The sequence below is a fragment of the Podarcis bocagei genome (assembly GCF_964188305.1).
Source record: "Podarcis bocagei genome assembly, chromosome: 6".
Classification (NCBI taxonomy): Eukaryota; Metazoa; Chordata; class Lepidosauria; order Squamata; family Lacertidae; genus Podarcis; species Podarcis bocagei.
The window spans coordinates 57,175,442-57,200,593 of NC_138130.1; the positions used below are offsets into that span (position 1 = coordinate 57,175,442).

Below are 25,152 nucleotides of genomic sequence, written 5' to 3' on the forward strand. Positions count from 1 at the left end.
TTGCCCGTCGGCAAACATATTATATGAAAGGTGTGTTCTTAACAGCTGTTCTACTTCAGTAAAGCAGGGATGGTGGTGGAGGAGGAGAGAATGGCTTCACGTAAGAATGTTTTCCTGGGAGACTAGTAGTACAACTCTTCATTTCTATAAGCACCGTCATGAGACAAGCGGATATCTGTTTTTAGAGGCTCTCAATAGCATCGGGGGGACTGAGTCTCTGCTGCTAATGCATTGGTTTTCTTTTAGGTTTGTACGTTTAGCTAGCATTCAGTCTGCACAGGTGCTATTGCTTGTGAGCTGCAGGTTGCTAATTTCTTTCCTATGGCAGATAACACAGTTGCCCACAGCCCTTGTCACTCCCTCAGAAGCCGTTTCAAGGACCTGAAAGTGACAAGGCAAGAAGACCTAGAGAAATGATAAGCAAGGAAGCAGAGTGGCATGCTGAGAAACAGTGTTCTCGCCACAGATCTAAGTCATATTGGCATGACATTTTCAGAGACGATCTCTTTTCCCCATGCGTTCACAGATAGGTTTGCAAGGAAGAAAAATGACAGGAAGTGTCCTCAGAAGATTAGACATTTTTTAATACTGAATGACCATCTTTCATACTGATTCTAGGGCTATTTAGTGTACTTTTGCCTACCTGTGTTCTGATCACACTTTAATCACCAGCCATTATAAAAGGTCTGCTGTGTGTCACAGCTGCTTTGCTAGATGTCATGTCACTTTGGTATTAGGAATATTGATGAGAGAAAAAAATGAATGCCATTTTATAAGGTCTGGCTGAAGCTGAGGAATGTGTCTTGGTGCAGCCATTTCCTGAGTTCTTTTGTTCTTTCGTGATAGTTGTTACTCAGATGCTTCCTTTCTCCATATATATATATATATATATATATATATATATATATATATGCAAATAGCTTTTTTAAGGTTAATTCTCACCTAAAGGGAGATACTGAAAGGAAGCTACAGGACATCCAGCCATCTTGTAAACACAACAGCCTGTAAGCAACCATTTTGCAGCTACGGGAGACTTCACAAAGGTCTGAGTCATGTATTTGTATTTCCTGGGCTACCATTGATTAATGCCACTAGTTCTATAGATCTGTCATTTTTGATTCACCTGTTGGTGCTTATATATGGTATTTTGATATTTGTGAATTATTCTTTATTCTCACTACTGTAAATAGAGTTCTATATACTCTCCTTTTTTTTACTATCATTCTTTTGTCCTTGTATGACTGTTGGGAACATTAGGAAATGGATATTGTCAGAGCAAATGGGATTGCTGTTAGCAGTTCTATACAGTTTGACTTGGAAGGTCATTTCTGTTGCTTGTTTTTATATACAGTGGTACCTCGGGTTAAGTAGTTGATTCGTTCCGGAGGTCCGTTCTTAACCTGAACCTGTTCTTAACCTGTAGCACCACTTTAGCTAATGGGAGCCTCCTGCTGCCGCTGCGCTGCCGGAGCACAATTTCTGTTCTTATCCTGAAGCAAATTCTTAACCCGAGGTACTATTTCTGGGAGTCTGTAACCTGAAGCGTATGTAACCTGAAGCGTATGTAACCCGAGGTACCACTGTAGTGCCATCAGTTTACAGGGCACTTTACAGAGTAGCAGCAACAATTGGTCCGTATCCCAAGTGGCTTACATAAAGACACTGGTATTTCCATCAAACTTGAGGGAGAGATTTCACTTACCATCTTAAAGTTTTACATGGGCAGAACTGGATCCATGTATTTTTTAAAAAAACAGGGTGTATACAATCCATTAACAAGAGAACAATTTATGAATGTAATGCTCCTGGTCATTAAATTATGTAAGTCTGCCGATTTAGGTAAAATAAAGAACCTTTGAAGTAGTGCTCTTTCCTTTGTGCAGTGCAGGCAGTACTCATTTTAGGCACATCCAGTTGACACATGGTTGTGGATGTGCGGGTCCTTTTGGACCCAGAAGAGGGCAGGATGCACACCAACAATGCTCGCAGGGGCTGGGAGCAGAACCCCCATGCAAAACATTTGCTGCCTGGAGCTATTTGATCCCTTGATTTGAAATGAATATTTCAGGAAAATAAAACAGGAGTTCTTAAAATATAATATGCTAACCAGAAGGCCATGGGTGATAGCCAAAGTGAGTCATACAAACAGATTGATTGAAAGTATGACTTAATTGGATGTTGCCCTATATATTCCAGGTGCACTATATTAACTGCTAAATTCATGTCCTAATTATTCTTTTTCGCTGAATTAAAAATAAACATTTGGAAGTGAAATTTAATTTTAATTTTTTGTGGATACAGATTACAGTTTTAAGGTATTTACCATCATAGAAATAATTGTTCTATTGGACTGGATTCAAAACAAATAATTTAATTTTCCTTCCTGTAACTGCCTGCTGGGAGAATATTGCCATGGTGTAGCTAATGCATAAGCTTTATTCTTAAAAATGCGTGCCAGCTTCACAGCTGTCTCCAGATAAATTCGAAAATGCCTCTTGTGTTATTAGCTTTTGTCTTTGGGTATTAAAATTAGTATTTGGCTTCTGATTCTAAGTGTATTTTTAGAAAAACTAATTTTCTTCTTGGTAAAATTACACTTGGAGTTCTGTTCAGGGAATATGTCTGAAATTCTATAGCCACTTACCTAGGGGAAACCCCATTGAGCTTAGGGAGGCTTAGTTCAGTGTAGACATGTATAGGATTGTGCTCTAAATTATACACAGTACAGTCTTGTGCATTTTTGCTTAAAGGTAACTCCTGCTGAGTTCAAACCAACTTACTCTCAGGTAACTGTCTGTACTATACACCACATAAAATTTCTGCACAGTCAGGTACTAGCTTTCCAACTTAAGAGATATTTTCAAAACTGTTGTGTGGTTCTGCTAAGACATCTACATTTTTTTGTCCTCTTGTGTTTTACATTTAGACATACGTAACACAAGGCCAATTGGATGTTCCAAATAAAGTACTCATAATATATCGATGCCAATTCATTTGCAAAACCCCTAAGCAGTTTACACATAACAAAAATGTAAAAGAAAAATATATAGATACAATTTTCTAACCAAAGAAACAAAGGAATTAAACAGAAATCTGTCAATAAAACATTTCAGTAAAATATCAGTAAATAAAACATCAGAGCAGTGTGATGGTTCTTATGACCAGATGTAGACACAGTTGCTCTACAAATTGCAGTCTATCATGTACAGTACCCGATATACCCTAAAGTGCCAAAGGTGCCACATACCATTTTAGGCTGAATATTCCAATATTAATTTTATTTCTTGACTGTGTCTTTTCCACCTTTCTTTCAAGGGAGTCCATGGCAGCAAACATCAAAAAAGTAAAAACACCACCACCAACCACACAATTAAAAACCAAAACGTCTAAAAATACTAAGAATGTCTAAAAACATGCAAGATACTCAGATACCCTCACAGCTAATAATCTCAGGGTTGTTAGGAACAGTCATAAAACCCTTGAGTGAACAGGATTTTTTAAAAATTCTTCCTGAAAGTTAATAATGAGGGAGACAGGTGCAGTTCACTAAGGAGGACCTTCTAGAAGTGTGAAATGGCCACAGAGAAGGCCCCATCATGGTCCTGTGCCAATTGGGCAACACCAGAAAAAGGTGGCATAACATTACTGCTTTTATATGAGATGCACACAAGTGTTCTGTGTTTTCCTAGTATTTGTAGCAGTGAGCCAAGAACCTTGACGTAATAAACCATCCATTAATAAACCAACCATTAGGAGGGGGGATAGATTAGTGTTGTGTCTGAACCTGGGATTGTGTTTATTCTGCCTTAACAAGCCAAGCTTTCTAAGCCAACAATAGATCATAGTTTAAGGTGAAACAAGCCACCCTCATGTTGGATGCAATTCTTAAGCTATCCCCTTTCTAAATTGTTTGCCAACTCAGCCGGGAAGCAGTAATTGGGTTTAACCTTAGGCCAAGGTTCTTTGCTTATTGTTACGTGTGAACCTGAACACACACAATCTTAGCAGACACAGGAGCCCTTCACCATTGGTCCCAGTTGATGTGAGCAGACTTGCCAAGATAATCTTCAGCGTACTGGAGGAATGTGGAAGGACTTGGCTTATAGTGTAAAGATGTTTGTAATTTTGCAAAAATGTAAGATCAAATGCATTTTGTATGGGGTAAGATAAATATCCTAGGTGAAAAGTGCGTTGAAAGTCTCAGCAACCATTTGTAAGTGGCTAGCAGGTTGATTATGACGTAGAAACATGCAGTGATAGGATGGAATAATAACAAAATTATGCTCCTAAAAATGTTCTGGATAAATATCATGGCAAACTCTGCTTCCATGAGGAAAGGGGAAAGGAATGACAACCGAAGAACTGCCATTTTATGTCCAGCCATTTAATGTTCTGCAGGTTTACAAAGGAGTATGTGTATCTGTATGTATATATATATATATGTATATATATATTTCCTGTTTGGAACATTATTGGTAAAGGGCTACAGATATGTACACTGATGCATAATGGGATTCTAAGATGAGCATATAGATTTTTATTTTTATTTTTTACATTTTTATTTCAGAGGCAGATATAGTAGCTAACCTAAATAACAAAATCTATTTAAGCTTGTAGATTTGTGATGTGTTCCATTAGGACATGGCTCCCTGTCATACAAAGAAGCATACAAAATTGGATGCCTCTTGTTTTAAGGGTTGTTATTGAGAATGGGACTATATTGGGAGTAACTTCAGCTGTCCTGCCTTCATCGGTGTATCAGTCCTTTCGGCATAGGGAGAAATAGCTTTCACTGTACTTCAATTTTGTCTTCTGAGGGGTGATTTTATAATGTGGCAATGCATGAGCATTTCCAAAGTAAATAGTGTACTGTTCAGGTCCTCCCTGATGGGCTTTCAGCTCTCCACTGAGACAAGAACCAATAGCTTGAATGGTTTGAATCCGATTTGAATTGCGGGACTAAAAGCAGTTGTTTTTTGAATGATGTAACAAACATGTAGAGAGACACCTAGTAGATTAACCTCTTCCTAGGGTAATTCCTGGTTTCCTAGGGCTATGTATATAACTACAAATAAAGGTATGTAGAAGAGCATTGACAATTCCACTTTCACGCTAAATATAGTTCCTCCACATCTCCTATAATTAGAGGTGTGCTCTGAACAAGCTGAGACTGGTCCTTGCCGCTCAATGATCTCCCGCTGGTACTTTGATGTGACTGAAGGAAAATGTGCACCATTCTTTTACGGCGGATGCGGTGGAAACCGAAACAACTTTGACACTGAGGAATACTGCATGGCAGTCTGTGGCAGCGTCAGTAAGTGGACCTCTCCAGCCTGTGGCAGTCTCTCTCTCTCTTTTCTCTCTTGTGCCACTTTGGCTCTGCTGCTTAATTCCCCTGGGAGTTGGCCTTTACCACCACTAACCGTACATCCCTCTGTCAGCTTCTCTTAATTGCTCACATCTTGTAGAGTGTGTTTGACCATTAGTACGTGTGTCTCTCTCTTTCTATTCAAGCTTGACAATTGGCGACTTTTGTTTTCCCATCTGTGGTAATGGAAGCAGGGAGATGAGGCACTTGGAATGAGAGTCTCTGTTGTAGGACTTGCTTTAGAAGTGCATTTGCTCGTGTGTGTCTGTGCCTTTGTTCTCATGCATGTACAATGCATGATTAAAACAGAAACAGCCCACAAGCCTGTAAAGCTGCCTTTGGTTGTTTTATAATTGTTTGCTGTCCTCTTTTAGGAAAACACTAGACATGCATCAAAATGCCAAGATGCATATATTCACATTATAAAGAACAACAACAAATTGGTTCCAGTGGAAAAAGTTACTCAGTTTACTTATATCTTTCCTTTTCCTTTTATAAAACAGATCTCTCTCTTACCCCCCCCCCCCACCGGTGGTGATAAGGAAAGAGTCTATTTCACACATGTGTGCACATTGTTTTTGTTATTTTGTACATTGGGTAGCTAGCAAACAATTGAACGTTTGTGTTTGGACGTCGCAGTAAACACTGGGAACAGGCCTCTGGTTCATGGAATTCTCCCTCGCCTCTCTTTCAATACAGTCACAAGGAAGAGATTGGAAACTTCCACTGCTTCTTTTGATTACCCATAGTTTAGTATGTTGCCCAGACCCTAAACTGTGGTAAGTCTTTGGTTTGCAGAAACATCAAGGATTCATTAGCTAAAGTGCTTTGTTGGACTATTTGTGCTAACTTTTCAGATCACCTGGACTGCTTTATTCTTTGGAAAGTTGTATGTCCCATTTTTCAATACAGTCGTCTATTGACACCATCCTTCCCCCACCCCAGTTTCTAGCAGAGGTCTCAAATTGTTCAAATATTGACCATTAGGGTGGCCCTGGAAAATATCTGTCCAAAGATGTACACCAAAGGTCCTAGGATATATTTTTAAAAATATTTGTATGAGACAAAGGCAAAAAACCCAACAGGAAATTTGTACAAGATTAAAACAAACAAAAACGTACATTTGAGAAATATATTTAACATAGCTACACAGCAGACGTCATATAGTATTGTGGGGAGATTGATTAAAAATTGATAGTTTTTATAGTTTGAAAAACTGAGCTGTGGTCTGAACCAAATAAGGTATATACAGTGGTGCCTCGCAAGACGAAATTAATCCGTTCCGCGAGTATCTTCGTCTAGCGGTTTTTTCGTCTTGCGAAGCAACCCTATTAGTGGATTAGCGCTATTAGCGGTTTAGCGGCTATTAAAGGCTTAGCGGCTTAGCTGCTAAAAGGCTATTAAAGGCTTAGCGGCTTAGAAAAGGGGGGGGAGCGAAAAAAAATCTCAAGACTCGCAAGACATTTTCGTCTTGCGAAGCAAGCCCATAGGGAAATTCGTCCTGCGAAGCGCATTGAAAAACGGAAAACCCTTTCGTCTAGCGGGTTTTCCGTCTTGCGAGGCATTCGTCTTGCGGGGCACCACTGTAATAGCTTTGATGTAACTGTCCTGTTGTCTCAGCTCTGCCTCATAGAATTCCCATGGGCGGGGGGACCTGAAGAGAGAGAGCAAATCAAATTTCATAAACATATGATATAATTCTAGCCTTTTGTTCTCAACATGAAATATAGGCTGCTTCTCTTTCTCTCTTGTCTTCTATCTAGCAAGGGATATTTCACCTCATTTTCATCTGAGATAACTTTAAAGGTTAAGGCTTCTCACATGTCACACTACTTCATGCCTTCTGTGACAAAGGAAAGCCTGATAAGTTGCCCCCTCAGGTGGACTCTCTGAAGAGACTCCAAATCTTGAAGCACATCAAATTAAATTCAACCAAACCAGTTTTCATTAAGAAAATGAGTTATAGTTGTACTATTGGGTCAAATCTGAGCAGAAACTAGAAAGATAATTCAAACATGCATCAGTCATCCAATCTGTAGTATGAACTGGTAACATTCAAGACCGGCTGCACCAATTAATGTTTTTTTCAAATGTGAATTTGCCCTGAATCTCAAAGGTCCATTTACTGGAGCTGATGTATGACAGACTGAGTTCTTGGTTTCCAAGACACTGGATTAACAAAAGAACCCTCAGTTGCTTCCTTGTCAGCTCAATGTACTTCCTTCTCCCTTGGGAAGAAGAAGGCCTAGAAACCAACACACTTTCAGACAGTTTCTCACCTCAGATGCTTATTCAGCAAAGTTTTCCTGAGTGAGATGGTAACCATTTAATCAAGAACACACCATCATACATAATAAACTTTATATCAGAGTAAAATGCTGTTTGAAGGAAAACCACCCCTCATGCAATCTTGAATTAAAAACTGAATTAAAAGCTTTTGAAGGAGGGGGAGAGAAGCCTGGAACTGCAGCTTATTCCCTTCAGTCTAACAATGTCCCAAATGCATCTGCTGTCTGTAAGACCTGGCAAGCAACATAAGAGCATTGAACACATCACCTCTTGTGTACTGATGGAGTGAGGAACTGGCACTGCTTCTTGGCCAAATCAAGGTGTATCCTGTCTAGTGATTTCACAGACAACTCCCTGATTCTCTCTTTGCAGTTAATTTTCAGAAAAACCAGGTTTGCATTCTGCTTAAGTTTTGTTCCTCCGAGAATCCAGCCAAGCCAGTTTTTGTTTCTTTATTGGCACCATCCAGTTCCAGAAAAATCAAGAAACTATTTAAAAGAAAATGTTCCTTATCTCTAGTGCTCGGATGTTTTCCTCAAGCTGCCAGAAAATGAAACACAATTTTTTGGGGATTTTCCCAGTCTCGTTAGTGAGTTGAGTGGTTTAGCAATATCTTAAAATTTGTTGGCATTAACCATTTTATAGCTGATAGTGGAATAGTCTAGACAGTATTCTTGCTTGGAAATATTAGGTCTGTATAACAGGTTTTTTTTTTTAATTGCAGGTGCATTGTTTTAAAGAGTAATTACCCTCTCTAACAGTGTTCTTATGAGTGTGTTCTCCTTACCCAGAAGTGCTACAGAGGCTAAAAGCTTTAAACATTTTATTTTATGAAGTTTCAGCAGTAATAATAATAATAACTGTTTTGGTTCATACACATAGTTTTAAGAGAACAGGGAAGAAAAGAATAAGAGACTTGAATTTTGAAAACCTAGGTTCAGAGTTCAAGATCACAGGATTGTCTTTGAAATATATCGTCCCTACTTTTGTTTCCCAGGAAAAGATTGTAACAAGCAAACAGTAATGATTATATAGCAGTGTCATTTTGACAAATACGATCATAAAGAACTTTGAGTATTGTTTATCTGTTGAAAATGGACTCTTCAACTGTAGTAGTTAAACTAGCATTTAGTTGGGCTAAAATATCTTTCATTGAGAGGCTTGAAGGTTAAGCCTCATACTACAGCATTTAATTCGAGTCTGCACATTTCTGCAATGGACTAGTGCCATGGCAGTGGCAGAACGAGGAGCTGTAATTAATCCACACAGTAGTAAATCCTTTTGCTGCAATGATTCAAGTGCATGTCAGTTTGAAATTGCCCCGTGGTGTGTGAGTTGATATTGATCCCTGGATGCAGGTGACAAAAAGTACTCAGTCAAGCCAATTTACAACTAGCTAGGTGCCGTTGAGCGGCTGAGAATAAAAATCACGCTGGACTTATCTGCATTAAAATCCTGTTCCATCACCCTTAAAATGGAAAGCGTGGTAAAGTCAGAAAGCGAGACAGACATATGAGCTAGTCTGAGGTTAAACTAGCAATTTAACCCAGTTTTTAAAAAGGAGGTGGGCAGAAGTAACATACATTTGTCTGTTTGGCTTCTTTTGGGTTTTACATAGGGCATAAACATGCTCATTTTTACAGCAAGAATGTATTGTGTTGTGTTTGGAATGTATTCACAGAATTGATGTTGAAGCAACCTCTTAAGATTTACATAACATAGCTTCCCCCCCCCCCCCAACTACAATCAATGTCATGCAATAAGAAGACATTATGTATTTAATGTGCTCTATCTGTATTAAAGGGACGCGGGTGGCGCTGTGGGTAAAACCTCAGCGCCTAGGACTTGCCGATCACATGGTCGGCGGTTCGAATCCCCGCGGTGGGGTGCGCTCCTGTTTCTCGGTCCCAGCGCCTGCCAACCTAGCAGTTCAAAAGCACCCCCAGGTGCAAGTAGATAAATAGGGACTGCTTACTAGCGGGAAGGTAAACGGCGTTTCCGTATGCTGCTCTGGCTCACCAGAGCAGCTTCGTCACGCTGGCCACGTGACCCAGAAGTGTCTGCGGACAGCGCTGGCTCCCGGCCTATAGAGTGAGATGAGCGCACAACCCTAGAGTCTGTCAAGACTGGCCCGTACGGGCAGGGGTACCTTTACCTTTTATCTGTATTAAAAACCCAGCACATGTCCCAAATTAGAGCTTCCTTAGCATCTTGGTGCTAAGAAGGATGCAGAATTAATGCTAGCATGTAAGATAAGAAAACAGACAGTGAAAGAAAGCTTTGAAAGAAATGCTATTGTGTGAGGCTGCTGAATTTCAGGGCTTCCCTGTTCTTGCAGTTCAACTGCTCTGTTGGTTTGACTCCAGGTGAGCTTGTTCATCTAGCCCTACTTCTGAAGGGCATAATGCAGATGTGCACATCCTGTGCTCTGTGAATAGTTGGGGGTGTGGGGTGTGCATGCCTCAGGACACACATTGTCCAATCCAATTTTCAGTTTGCTTTTAGCTGATATTTTTAGGGACGCTAAATTGGGAGTGGAGAACCCATGAACTTCCATGTGCTTTGGACTCCCATCAACCTCAGTCAGCAGTCAGGGGAGATGAAAGCTGTAATCCTTCGACATCTAGAGGGCCACAGGTTCCTAATCCCTAATCTGAAGGACAGAATAAATTTGTTGGGTATCAAACTAGATTCACCTTGTAAAGGACAAGTATGTGAACCAGTTCTTGGTGATGTGAAAGATATGTTTATTCTGAGACAGTAGTGTAGGGTGATGTTGGTGCTCCAACTGGTATTAGCCCCACCTGTCAGTCAGGGATGATGGGAGTTGTAGTCAAATAACATATGGAGGGTCACCTGCTTCCCATCCCTGTGCTAAACTATCTTCCATCCAACCCACCCTCCAGGCCCACATCCCACACATAGTCTTTGGTGCTGGAAGCGAGCTCATACGGAAGAAAGACATTTGTGGGAGTAGGAGAGCAGGCCACTTGGAAGCAAGCCTGTCGTCGTCTTCTTCTTCTTCTTCTTCTTCTTCTTCTTCTTCTTCTTCTTCTTCTATGGCCCTGTATTCTCCTCCTTAAATGTGAATGGGGAAGCAAAAAAGTTAAGCAATCTGATCTGCTGCTGACACATCTCGTTTGCCTCTTATTCTTTCCTTGTCAGGACTACGTTGCTCTCTGGCACAGCTATGCAATATGTTGCCTAAAGTGAACAGCAGTTGCCCCAGGCAGCAGTCAAGTATTGAACTGCACCAGTCCTTCCATCTTGCTACCATACAGTAGTGTCCTGGGGTCAACTGCCTCTACCTCCCCACACCACCCCCGGTGCAGCTGTACTTGCAGTGTGCTCTATTTTCAGGGATGATAATGGAGCAGCCAGCTTCTATTAAAAAAAGTTTGAAATTTAAAAGTCAGAAAATGACATGACCGCCAAATGGAAAGCATTGCATCACGAGTTTCGCAAGCACTAACCACTGAGTGCCTAAGATTGCTGTGCAAACACTTCTCATTGCAACTTCTTTTTTTCCTTCTTCCTTTTTTTTTTGTCAAGGGGACTTAATATTTTTCCGGGTGCAAAGTACTGTAGTCTGGATGTCAGCAAAATGTGATAGCTTTGCCTCAGATGTGCTTTCTTTTGAAGAAGCCATCTGCATTCCCCAGTGGGGTGAGCCGGGGCTGTGCATTTATCTCTCAGAAATCAGTTTGGAAACAGGTTCTTTTGCCTTGTGGGAAAATATTAGCAGTACAAATTGGACATGCCTCAAATTGATGTGGTTTGCTTTGTGCAACATACAGAAATTTGCCGTCGCTAGACACGGCTACAGCTTGTGCAGTCCCACTTGTTCAATTAGTATTGGTACCATTCCTAACATAGACTCTATGCTGAAACTAGCTGTTTGTCTAACAGGGAACTCATAACCTTTCTGTCAACAGTTGCAGGATACAACACCTGCGTCGTCATCCTACCTATAATAGTGACAGTAGAGAGATGTTTCTGTGAACTTTTCTATTGTTGATAGGTAATTTGGGTGGCACTTTCTGCAGATAATTTTGAGTCTTTCTAAAGAAATAGCCACCACACAAGTAGTTGTACCTTAAGTCTTTGGTACTGATTGTCTTCGAAACTAAAACTGTGAAGTTGTACTCAAATATGCATGCTCACAAGAATGTACACTTTTCTAATTTGTGTATGTCCTATGCCTTCAGAGGTTCTCTAAAATGGTCATATATGGGTTGTGCCACATACAACTATCTAACAGCTTCTGCAGAAACACTGAAATGTGAAATATTTAGCATCTTTCAGTTTGGAAATGCATTTTTTAAATTGATTGTCAAATGCATTTCATGTTCATTTCTTATATTTGGAAAATTTACTCCTCCATCAGTTCTTGAAAATTCAGAAAGCTGCAAAAGGGCTTAAAATACACTTTGAGTTTTGGAAAAACAATAATATAGGGAAATAAAATTCCAGGGAAGACACTTTGAGTGCTTATCTGCATGTGTACACATTACAATTTCATGTTTAAATAAGCTTTTGATTTTTTTATCTGTATTTTGGGAAATTATTGTAGTGTAGTGGTAGTCAGGAACATATTTTTCCCTGCAGAAACTCTCAGGTTTAGTACTCCAGTTGAAAGGGTTAAGTAGCAGGGGAATTTAAAGACCTTTCCTGGGAACATAGGTAGCCTATAAGGCAGCTTTGGCTGTTCCTAATTCCACTTAAATCTAAAAGAAAGTTTGGTCAAACCCCAAATTATTAGCAGTGAAGTTTGGCATTTGACCATTAGGAATTGTTAATGTCAGTCATATAATGAGAAACAGAAGTGTGTGGCCTTTTTCTGGAAGTTAGAAATTTGTGGAGCTGCGTACAGTTTATCAAATCTTTGTTAGTACACTATTTCCGTCTCCCAGTAAAATAGAAAACATAGAACCAAAGTATATGTCAGCAATTCTAACATGATGATAAAAATGGTTAGGTGTATAGAACAGTCAGAAAATGCAAATGTGTTGTTGGAAGTTATGTGTAAGAAAAGGGTTTTGTAGAACAGAGTTGTAATATGCTCCCTCTGGACTGGCAGTATGGCTCGGGAGTTAAATTGCCTCTGGAGATGTTTTTGAAATATGTGCATGTGTGTTGGGGCACATGTTTGTTTTCAGAACACAGTACTGTACTTAGTTTTAAAATCCTTGCCTCTTCTGATTGTTTATATATTTTACGTCAACTGGAATAACTTGAATTTTTGCATGCTTTCTTAATTCCTAATGTGGGCAAAATCTTTTATCTGTGTGGGGTTTTCCCCCCCGCTATGAAGCAAAATCTTCTCTTTATGAACCATCCTCTTTTTATATTCCTCTAGTAGCTAGTTGCTTTAAATAGTTGTCGTATACTGGAAGTGTACAGATGCTTCTATATTTCACTTTTAAAGTGAACCTTTTGCCTCTCTATTCCTTTTGTAAATCCCCATCCATAGTTCCCACCACAGCTGCCAGCACTCCTGATGCTGTTGACAAGTACTTGGAGACACCTGGTGATGAGAATGAGCATTCCCATTTCCAAAAAGCAAAAGAGAGGCTTGAAGCCAAGCACCGTGAAAGAATGTCTCAGGTGAGCAGCAAGTTGGTGTTATAAACTGATCTTCCTATTGGAGCTTGATATCCTTTCTCCTCCCTAAAATGGGTCAGAAGACCTCTCTTTGCATAATTTACTACACAAGTTTTTGTTGTTGTTGACAGTCAGTCTACTGACATGCAGTGAAAGAAAAGTGGTACATATTAGACTTGCATTTTTCATAGAACCAGTTTAGGAATTCTATTATGGTTCTGTGCAAAGTGCAGTGAGACATTTGGAGCTGAAAGGATGTTTGGGTGGGTGGGAAACATGCAACAATGCCCTCTAATGTTTGTGCGACTGTATTTCATTGCCTGTGCACTTTCTCCACACATTGCATAATTTTACTCACCTGTTTCCACTCACCTTTTCTCTCAACTGAAAAGCCCCATTTTAGCCTTTCCTCAAAGGGGAATTGGTTTGTCCCATTGACCATCTTGGTTGTCCTCTTCTGAAACATTTACAGCTCTAATGTTATGTGTGCACTGCTGTTCTAGGAAAGGGGTAAGGAGATCCTGATTGTTACGGGTTTGTGGTGGTGGGTTTTCAAATCTTTGTATAGACTTTTGTTGTTGTTTTTAATCCTCATTGAAAGCATCAGTAAAACCCTATCATGCACACTGATTTCACCTTATCAGTTTTTTATTCCTAGGACATACAAGCTTGCCTGCTTTGTAGCTTCTTTTAACATGTCCTCATACAAATTCATTCCGGACAGCTGTCTCTGTGGTCTGAAGCAAATAGCTCTCTTCTTCTCAGGACTGGCCATGTAGCAACTGCGCAGGCAGAATACCCAATCTCTTGGCAGTCATGCCATAACACTTGCTTAGGTTTTACAGTGTTCTTCATATAACTAGTAGAGACATTCGGGGTTTTTGTTTTGCTTTTTTGAGAATTACCTCATGGTTGGCAGGTGTTTTCCATATGCCCTTTCCCTCAGACATATCAGAACTGCTGATAATCGTAAAACTCGCTGTGTAGAACACCTACTCAGGATAAAATCTAAAATCTCCTTTTTGAAGTACAATGGGGTTGGTGTGGTTAGAATATGCCTTGATAATAATGGATGGCATATGTTAACTCTTCTCCCCATCCATTTCCCTGCATTATATCATGCTGTGTGTCCTGAATTCTGAGAACAGTTTGACTTTGAAATGGCTGCCTTCTTTAAATCTCAGCCCAGAAGTTGTCATTTTCTCGGCATGAAACAGCCAAGTCTTTGAAGTATCATAAATCTGTATGGCTGTGATAGCTTTGTATTTTCAATGAAGGAGAATAGCTTTATAAGCACTTATAGGACAACTTCATGGTTCTTGGGGAGCCCTTCTTCAATGAATGCATGTTAATCTAGTGATTTTTATTCTTGTTTCTATCACTTGGGTCTGTCCATCCCCCACAGATGATTTTTTGAAAAAATAGATTATTTCTAAATCCGTGACCTTCAAAAAACGAAAACCCAAAATGTATTTATTTTTCCTTTTCTTGTGACACTTATGTATGTGGATGGTGTCTGGCAGAAGCTGATGAATTTTTCTGACCAGCTAGAGTAAATAGACCATTCAGATTTAACTGATGACAAAAACATAGCCTGCTAAAATAACAGCTTGGGCCAGTGTCTTATTTTTTTAAAGATAACCATGCTCTTCAAGTTCTGCAGGGTATTTATCATCCCTGCACCAGAGTGAACTCTGGGCCTCCCAATTTGCATCTCTTCAGACCAGCCTCATGACCTGCCATTTTATAATCTCACCTTCCTCATAGTTAAAATGTTTGAGGAGCGGATGAGAGATGTTGAAAACTTGCTCAAGCCGAATACTGTCTTATCACATTGGCAATACAGTGGTATTTAATTCGTTCCGGAGGTCCGTTCTTAAGCTGAAACTGTTCTTAACCTGAAGCACCACTTTAGCTAATGGGGCCTCCTGCTGCTGCCACGCCGCCACCACCACACAATTTCTGTTCTCATCCTGAAGCAAAGTTCTTAACTCGAGCTACTATTTCTGGGTTAACGGAGTCTGTAACCTGAAGCGTATGTAACCCGAGGTACCACTGTAATGCTAATTTCCACAGAATGTGTTAGCCATGTGCACTTTAGATTTGAAGGTTGGTTAAAAAGACAAAAGGAAAAACCTATTGTGTGAAGAATTGTACTTAAAGCAACAGTACATAAAGCATTTGCAAGCAAAACTGGTGGGTGTGAATGCAAATATCATAATTCATGGTAAAGGAAAAAATTAAGGTTGAACTATATGTTAAGCTTAATTTCATAGCATTCAGCTCATCTTTTGTTTAGTTTTAAAAAAATTATAGCCACAAGGGAATGATTCTTATTAGATTCACAGCAAGGAAGGGAAGGGAGATTTGTCTCTTCCTTGCCCAGACACACACACCACAAAAATTGGGGGTGCACAGCAATGAGGCTTAGTTTAAAAAGTACCCATTGGCACCAGTGACATTTAGCTGTGTGTGTTGTGCCTGGGGTGGTTGTGGCAAACACCACACACTGCGAGCCCAGTTATCCACCCCCACCCGCAGTGTCTGTAATTAGTGTAACAAAAACAAAAGATGTATCTGCATGGATTCTTAGTTCAGGACTCCCCCATTTTGGAGGCACAGCTAATAAACTAACAAAGCTACCACAAAATAGCAGGTTCACTGAAGAAAAAAATTCCAGCGCTTACAGCCTCCATTCCAGAACAACAGGCAAAATATTGTACCCCCTTTAAAAAAAAACAAAAAACAGGCAACCTCCCCATTCCCCTCCAAAACTACACACACACACTATCATCTATCTATATCTATCTATCTATCTATCTATCTATCTATCTATCTATCTATCTATCATCTATCTATCTATCTATCTATCTATCTATCTATCTATCATCTATCTCTATCATCTATATACAGATAGGTAGCTGTGTTGGTCTGCCATAGTCAAAATAAAAAAATTCCTTCCTATAGCACCTTAAAGACCAACTAAGTTCTTGGTATAAGCTTTCGTGTGCATGCACACTTCTTCAGATACACTGGATGGACTTCCATTTCATGCGGCTCAATGTGGTGCCTTCCATGGTTCCAGTTACAGATAGGTAGCCGTGTTGGTCTGCCATAGTCAAAATAAAAAAATTCCTTCCTGTAGCACCTTAAAGACCAACTAAGTTAGTTCTTGGTATAAGCTTTCATGTGCATGCACACTTCTTCAGATATATCATCTATATACTTATCTACACACACACACACACACACACACATACATACACAAAAAATAAAGCTACAGCAGACCCACAGTCTCAGTCTTCTTTCCCCTATGCCTTGGCTGCTTTTAAGCTTTCTTTTTTATATTTAAAAAGTATGTTAGATGAAATCACAGATCACACATATATTTAAATTAATGCTATAGATTCACTAATGTTCAAGGTACTTTGGTCTTTAAGCGGGGGGGGGGGGAGAGGATTTTTAGGGAATGAAGAACCTGATCTCTTAATATATGGTTTCACAAATCATCTGCCTTCTGTGTTTCATAATCCCTGAGCATAATATGTAATAGAATCTGCTCACTAATTCATATAACTGTTCAGTTTCTGCCCCCTCAAAAAAGAAAAGGCCTGTTGTGAAGGACCTTAAAATTCAGAGCGCTAATTGTGGGAAAGAGTTTCAGAAGTGTGTTATTTTGCTTGTCAGTTTGATCTTAGCCGTATGCCATTGCTGCAGAAAAACTAAAACACTTCACAGCAAGTGGTATATTGAAGGGAAACTCATTTTTTGCCCATTTGTTTTCCAGCTTTCCATTTAAAACCTGACTTATTTTCATATTGGTCATAGTTAGCTTGGTGGGGTGGACAGAGTAGCAGGGTTGAAACCTGTCCTTGAGAGGCAGTGTATACATTACATTTAGTTTTATTGCTCTGTGCTCATTATTGGGAGGATACATGAGCTAATAATTAAAAATTTACACCCTAAAACAATGCTGCTTTTTTTGTAAAAATAAAAATCGGGTGCCTGTAATCATAAATTGATAAAAGTGTTGTGGGTGCCAGCACAAAATAGCTTTGTTGGATTAATTTTATTTTTCCAACCACCAGAAAATCTCAAATCACCTTCTGAGTATGAACCTAATACAATTTGCTCGTATTGTGTTTTATGTCTGGGCAGGTCATGAGGGAATGGGAGGAGGCAGAACACCAAGCAAAGAATTTGCCAAAGGCTGATAAAAAGGCAGTCATCCAGGTAAGGAGAAAAAGGAAAGTTCCATACCAATTAGGATTGCAAAATAAAAATAAATGTGTAGCCAAACTGAGTTCCAGCGTTTACCTTGAGGTTTGAAAATGTAGGGTTACTTGTTCTGTCCTGTGAATTTGGAGATCACTCCCTCAACACAATGTGGAATCTGCCTTCACAAGTCTAGGTGGCTTAAATCCTGGTCATACGATACCAATACAGCTGATCGTCCTTTTGAGAAAAGGAGATGGATACTGCTACACCTTCTCCATGTAATTTGAAAAATGTGTGAGTCAGGACTTCCATGTTCAGTCATGCTGCAGCCCTGTCAGTGCAATTTGCCACATCTTTATAGTTTGAAGGAAGCATGGGTGGAGGCTCCTTGTGATCTTAACATGGATGCTTTACATATTCTTTGAATTCTGTGATGAAGATGATATGGTACCCATCACCTGTGAGGTGTAGCTGTGAAGAAGTCTGAGCTTAACCACTGTGCATACAAAACTCTGTGTGCCTGTTGGGTATTTGGGTTCCAAACTTAAGATCAGGGCGAGCATCTGTACAGTGACACCGATGGGGCCTTAACACTGAACACACACTCTCTCTCTCTCTCTCTCTCTCTCTCTCTCTCTCACACACACACACACACACACACACAGCTGCATGGTTTTATTTTTATATATTGCTGCCACAACACAGCAACACGCCTCAGTTCCCATCCAGAAGGAGTACCATCACTCATCCACTGCTAAAACAGCTGCCCAATGGGGTGGCAGTGAGTGGCAACATAGGCAAGTCAGGCCTGTGAGGGGTTGAGCTGAACCTCTGGGGCCCTTGTCAGTGCCTGACATGTCCAGCTACTAGTGCCCAGCAGGCTTAACATGTAGCTGAGTGTTCATTGGGACCTCTTCAGTTTTTTTGCTTCCTTCCTTGCTTGTTTGTTTTAAAAACCCTTCAGTTTAGAATTACCTGCTTTTTTTGAAAGGAAACGAAAAAGATATCTGTGCTTTTTGATCATTAGCTTGGTGAAGAATGGGTTCTCTTTCCTTGATTATGCACACTCAAGCAATTTTTATGTTGTTGGCTGTCCAAGTGGAAACGAAGCCACATCACTGGATCATGCGGAAATGTCATTTCCATGATTTTTAGAGAGTGGGAAAGATTGGCAGCACCCGATAATAAGAAATGCAGGAAACGCTAAATGCCAGAAGCTCCCAGTTTATTCAGTGCAATTCCAAGTCAGTTTAAAAATGGGATATTTTAGAATCAGTTGGGTGGCATCTGCTGGTTTCAAGTTTCCTGTTGCTGTCTTGTGACAACTTGTGTTTCTTCTACAACAGCACTTCCAAGAGAAGGTGGAATCGTTGGAACAAGAAGCTGCAAATGAGAGACAGCAGCTAGTGGAGACTCACATGGCACGAGTTGAAGCCATGCTCAATGACCGTCGCCGTGTTGCTCTGGAGAACTACATCACTGCTCTGCAGGCTGTCCCTCCCAAAGTAAGCAAAATAAGGATTGGCATAAGCATAGGTCAGCAGCCCAGTCCTATGCATGTTTGTTTGTTTGGAAGTAAGTTCCACTGTCCAAGTGGGGCTTAGTCTCCACCTAAGCGAATCCAAGCACACTTGTGTGAGAAAAGCCCCATTGAACCCACTGAGACTTACGTTTGAGTAAACATGCTTGGGATTATAAGTACACCTGGTACTTCTGTATGGAGTTGAGAGCCTTCTCTTAAGTTCTCTTAAAGATCTCTTAAAAGTCACCAGAGATCACATAATGATACCATTCCTTTAAACATACGGCATGGATTTAAAAGTTCAGTGCTATTGCTGTTGGGAAATCACTAGAATATATTGTCCAAAATACAGTATGTGCTACAAATCAACCTTGTTTTCTTTTCCCTCATATGACATGGTATGAATGTGACTGCAATCATTTCCTGTGCCAATTCACTACTTGTTTCACACAGTTTTGTAAAAGTGCTACGGGGGTTGAACCTGAGGGTTAAATCAATCTTAACCAGTGTTTGTGACAAGTGGCACAACTTTTGAAAATTCTGCCAGTGTGTGCTCTAGTCATACCTGTGAGGACAATCCTGATAGCAACTGAGGTTTCTTATTTGGTTTGAAAGTTTTGTTAATAGTCCACTGAGACTCCCAGGAATTTTCAAGTGGTTTGCAAATGAAAAATTCTGAGAAAAGCTGATCTTACCCAGCGACTTGATGAACCAGTATAGAACTGTTTTAGGATGGAGCATACCAACTGCTGTACCCAAACTACATGTGACTTGATGTTGCATTCTTATGCTCCATTCCTCCCGTCCGTAGTGCTGATGGAATCACCTTCCAAAGATACTGTTACACCTGGAAATTTGCACCCTTTGGTGTTAATTGGGAGGGCTGCCCTCAGGACCATGGTGAGATAAGGAAAGGGTCATGACTGGACACCACCACCCCCAAGTTGCTTTTTCCAGATTAAAATAATAATGCAACAACCTGGCATTGTACATTTAGCACCCATGGTGTTACAAAGCCTGTCATGCTAGTTTTGTGGGTACATAGCACAAGCACAGATATTTAGGATAGAAATAGAAGAGTTGCAGAGTGGAATACTTGTGCACTGTCAGAACCAAACAGTTTAATGTAGAGAGGCAAGAACTTAAATATATTTTCAAAATTATTCTGCATTTTCTGAAGATACATTAGGCTATAGAAGGAGAGGAAGAAATATGTAGGTAGAAGTTGTAGGCCCACAAAGATGTGGGTTTGGGGGGGTGTTACTACTATTTATAGTGTATTTAGTTGAGAATTACGATTCTGTCTGATGTGAGACTAGCAAGAAATTTGTCAGTCTCGGTAATCAATAATTTAGGATACCTATCACAATTGATGAGCATACTGTATAATGTGTGTAAACAAGGAAAGTCAGAATTGTAAAAACGAATATGTCTTCTGACAAAGATTAATAAGATGAGTGAAAATAATTTCTGTATATGTGGGAAGTTATTTTATAGAGCTCAGACAGCCCCTGCTGGTTTCTATGAGTAATGTTTTCCCCCCAGTTGTTTAATTCACACAGACACACAACATACAGGTGGGATAGCGACAAACCATATCTGGAATTTTTTGCATGTGCTTATAAATATTTAAAACACAATATTGATCCAATAATTATAGATGCTGCATACTTAATCTTTGATAGAGGCTGATGCAGTTATCCATTTTGGAGAATAAGAGATCCAAAATAGCTTAGTATATTTTAAAATACTTCTCTTTCATCAGTCATGGTCTCCCAGTTGGTTGCATCATTGGACCCAAGGTGGGATAAATAGGGTTCCCAACCAGTTTCATAGAATTATAGAATTGGAAATGACCACAAGGGTCATCTATTCCAACCCCCTGCAATGCATCCGTGGCAGGCAGCCATCTTTCCCATCCCAGCTCTGAATAGATCAAGACTTGCTTATTTTCAGCAAGGTTGTTTCACTATTCACTTTCAGCTACATTGTGGAGAGCTGGATTCTGCTATTAGTGTGTTCTTTCCAGCCTTTAAAAATTAACACAGAACTCTTCTGCAGCCAAATGGAAAGGCAGCTGGTGGGGTTGCTATTAAATGCATTTTATTTCATCAGGCAGCAAAGACTTGACCACAAAGGTCAATGACTCAAACAAAGGTATTGGTGTTGTGTAATTCTTGCAATGAGTGCTAGCATCAGTAGTTAACATTATCAGTAGTTAACCTTATCTTTGTACTTGAAAAACTGTACTCTAATTCAGTTTTCCCAAGTCTGGTGCCTTCCAGGAATGTTGAACTACAGCTCCCATGGCCATTGGACATGTGGGCTGTGGCTGATAGCAGTGGGAGTCCAAAACATTTGGAGGGCAGCAGGTTGGGAAAAGAACATAATGAGTATACAGTGGTACCTCGTTTTAAGAACAGTCCTGTTTACGAAAGATTCGGTTTACAAACTCCACAAAACTGGTCCCGGTTTGCGAACTTTACCTCAGTCTAGGAACGGAATACAAACAGTGGAAGGGCACCAGCGGCGGGAGGCCTCATTAGGAAAAATGCACCTCGGTTTAAGAATGGTTTCGGTTTAAGAACGGACTTCCGGAACAGATTAAGTTTGTAAACCAAGGTACACTGTACAGAAAATATATTACAGTGGAACCTCAGTTGTCGAACGTAATCCGTTCCGGAAGACTGTTTGACAACTGAGGTGCAATGAGAGGTTGGCAGTTTCAATGGAGCAAATGGAGAAACGTGCCTCAGAAGCCATTCGACTTCTGAAGCGCATTCAAAAACGGAAGCATTTACTTCCGAGTTTTTGGCGTTCGGGTTCCAAATCGTTCGGCTTCCGAGATGCTTGAAAACCAAGGTTCCATTGTATCCACAAGTTATCCTGAGGAAAGAACCAACTTAATCTTCTATACTACAAATGGATATCAGGTTTTGGAGAGGTTGCCGTCTTATCTTCCGAATCCTTACTTTAACCTTAATACCACCAATGAAATTTGCAAAGATCAAAGAGGACTAAGCATTTGTTACTTTACAAGGTAAATCTCAAAATTTATAAAGTGATCCTAGAACCATGATTTTAGATTATAGGTGCAGCTCTGTATGAATCCAACACATCTCTATACATTTTCCTGTATGATGTGAGCTTCCTCCTTGGCATCCTAAATTCCATAGCTGCAGGTTAAAATCAAATGTTTACATTGCACACAATCCAAATCCTAGTATTCACTGAGAATAACTAGGAAAACTGACAATTAATTACCTATATTGTAAATTACAAATTTGTTTAGATTAGTATTATTTCCTCTTTGTGGGAAGTAACCTTCTGTAGAACTAGAAACTTACGTGAAATACGTTCCTTAGTAATGAAAGCAGCAGAAGATGACTCTTGAAAAATGTTGAATTTGAGTGATCTCATTCATAAATAAACCTTGAGAAACTGAATTTGGGTTGCTTTTACACACAGAAGTTCCTCTGCTTTCTTGGATCTTTGAATTGCTAATTGCCCACCCAATCTGGTTATATGTAAGCACAGTCAGTTCTGATTTCAAGAATCTTATCTGCTCATGAGAGACATCAGTACAGCTTAAAATTCTATGCTATTGCTCAAATGAAACTTCTTTAAAAAATGTGCTGAACAGTTTTTGTTTTGACAAAACTACAGTTGTTGTCCTTCATTCCAAGGAAAATGCATGGTATTGCAGCTTGTGGCATTGTGCTGCTGCTGTGAACTAACCTAGAAAATCAACCTGGATAGTGTGAGTTATTTGCTGTGCCCAAAGCAATCCCTTTTACCATGTAATTCTGTCTATTAAATGCCTTTATTTGTCTGTAACAAAGCTCTCAGAGCTGTTTAGAGTAAAGCATTGTAGATCAAACAGTAGCACATCTAACAATGCACATGTACATAACTGTGGTGCTTATTCAAAAAAGGAGTAATTGTATTACTTAATGCAGTTATGCAGCACAAAAAGCAGTGGAAACTGAATGTGCTGGAGGATATGACAGGACAGAGCTGAGAATACTTGACCAGATGCTATCCTAAAGGCTTTTTAGATATCAACCTGGAACAGACATTTTATTTTAATTTACAAAATAATTCTGTCAAATACATTCCAGCTGTTGTATACTGCAACATTTGGATTATTAATATTTTATATGTATTGGGTGGAATTCAGCATTACTCAAATAACTCAAATATGAAATTGCTTATTTTCTAACTGAAATATGTAACTTGTCGCTAAGATCAACTTCCGTACCTGAAAACTGGAAAGTGGACAATGTAACACCAGTTTTTTTAAAAAACAAAACAAAAATTATAAATTATAAATTATTCAGGATCATTAAAACAAAAAGAGATTATGAAGAGCTCCAAAAGGACTTTGTTCAACTGAATGAATGGGCAGTAAAATGGCAAATACAATTCAGTGTAAACAAGTATAAAGTGATGCATGTTGCGGAGGGCGGGGATCTTAATTTTAAACATATACATTCATGGAGTCTGCATTGGTGGTCAGTGACCAGGAGTGAGACATTTGGGTCAAAATAGAAAGCTCAGTGAAGATGTCAACCCAGTATGTGGCAGCTGTGAAAAAGTCAAAATCATGTGACGGATCATTAGGAAAGGAACTGAAAATAGAAGAGTTTGGATTTGATATCCCGCTTTATCACTACCCGAAGGAGTCTCAAAGTGGCTAACATTCTCCTTTCCCTTCCTCCCCCGTAACAAACACTCTGTGAGGTGAGTGGGGCTGAGAGACTTCAGAGAAGTGTGACTGGCCCAAGGTCACCCAGCAGCTGTATGTGGAAGAGCGGAGACGCGAACCCGGTTCCCCAGATTACGAGACTACCGCTCTTAACCACTACACCACATGGCTCTCACAATAAAACTGCTGATATCATAATCCTGTTTAACAAATCAGTGATGTGACTTTTGGGGACTTTTTTAGTTTAGAGAAAAGGCAAGTAAGAGGTGGCATGATAAAGGCTTATAAAATTACGCATGGCATGGAGCAAGTGAGAGAGAAAGGTTTTTCTCCCTGTCTCATAAGACTAGAGCTCTTGGTCATCCTGTGAAGCTGAAATACGGTAGAAGATTCAGGAAATTACTGCTGCATGCAGTGTATAGTTAAACTATGGAACTCACTTACATAGGAGGCCACGAAGGCCACAAACCTGGATGGCTTTAAAAGAGGATTGGACTAATTCATGGAGGATAAGGCTATCAGTGGCTACTAGCTATTATGGCTGTGCTCTGCTTCCACCTGAAGCTACTTGGTCACCTGAATCACAACTATTTTGGTAAATAATTTTTGCTCTCTCTAAGCACTATACAAAAAAGAAGCAACAAAGACAGCTTAAACAAAACATAAAAATACAGTTGCATATAAAAATGTTACATTAATGCAATATATATATATATAAATACGTGAGAAGAGTGCTGTTGTGCTCAAGTCCTGCTTGCCTGTTTCCCACAGGGATCTGTTTGGCCACTGCGAGAAGACAGTGCTGGACTAGGTGGACCATTGGTCTAATTCAGCAGGCTGAGTGTCCTTAGCGCTTAGAATTTAGGCTTTACGTGTTCCTTGGAGATGACTTTGAATCACACTCTGCTCTGAGGTCTGTGAATTATATATGTGGGCTTGTTTGATTTTTGTTTCCGCAGCCTCGACACGTGTTTAACATGCTGAAGAAGTACGTGCGTGCGGAGCAGAAAGATAGGCAGCACACCCTCAAGCACTTTGAGCACGTCCGTATGGTGGATCCCAAAAAAGCCGCCCAGATCAGATCTCAGGTAACATGTCCATCAGAGACCCCCAACTTTTATTAGTGTGCGCATGCTGATTTCTTAAAACTGATAAATTAAGAAGCAGAGCATTTTTTAAAAAAAAAGTTTGCAAAGCTTGCAGTCGATTAATGTCAACTAGTATCTCTCTTTGTATGATGATACCTGCTAAATATTTGATACTCTCTGTCAGGTAGTAGGATCATGGGGTTTTTATAACAATTTTTAAGAGGTCAGGCTTTGTACATAGATTTTGTAGTACAGGTAACTCACAACTTACACGGGGGTGACCACCTTGGCCATTGTGTGTGTGTAAGCAAAATTGTGTAAAGCCAGTAACCAGGCCCTCTGCAAGATGGAGGGC

At 39.9% G+C, this 25,152-nt stretch overlaps 1 protein-coding gene across 4 annotated transcripts in view; it reads left to right on the forward strand.

Moving 5' to 3' along the window:
* Positions 1-25,152, forward strand: part of APP (amyloid beta precursor protein) — a 147,980-nt gene that overhangs the window by 94,784 nt on the left and 28,044 nt on the right. For 2 of the 4 annotated variants that reach the window (XM_081199641.1, XM_081199640.1), the window contains exons 7-11: positions 5,147-5,314; positions 13,131-13,264; positions 17,420-17,494; positions 18,826-18,984; positions 24,669-24,797. In XM_081199641.1, coding sequence (XP_081055767.1) covers positions 5,147-5,314; positions 13,131-13,264; positions 17,420-17,494; positions 18,826-18,984; positions 24,669-24,797 — 665 coding nt within the window. The remainder of the gene's footprint in view (positions 1-5,146; positions 5,315-13,130; positions 13,265-17,419; positions 17,495-18,825; positions 18,985-24,668; positions 24,798-25,152) is intronic. The other 2 variants (XM_081199643.1, XM_081199642.1) reach the window with 1 other exon arrangement.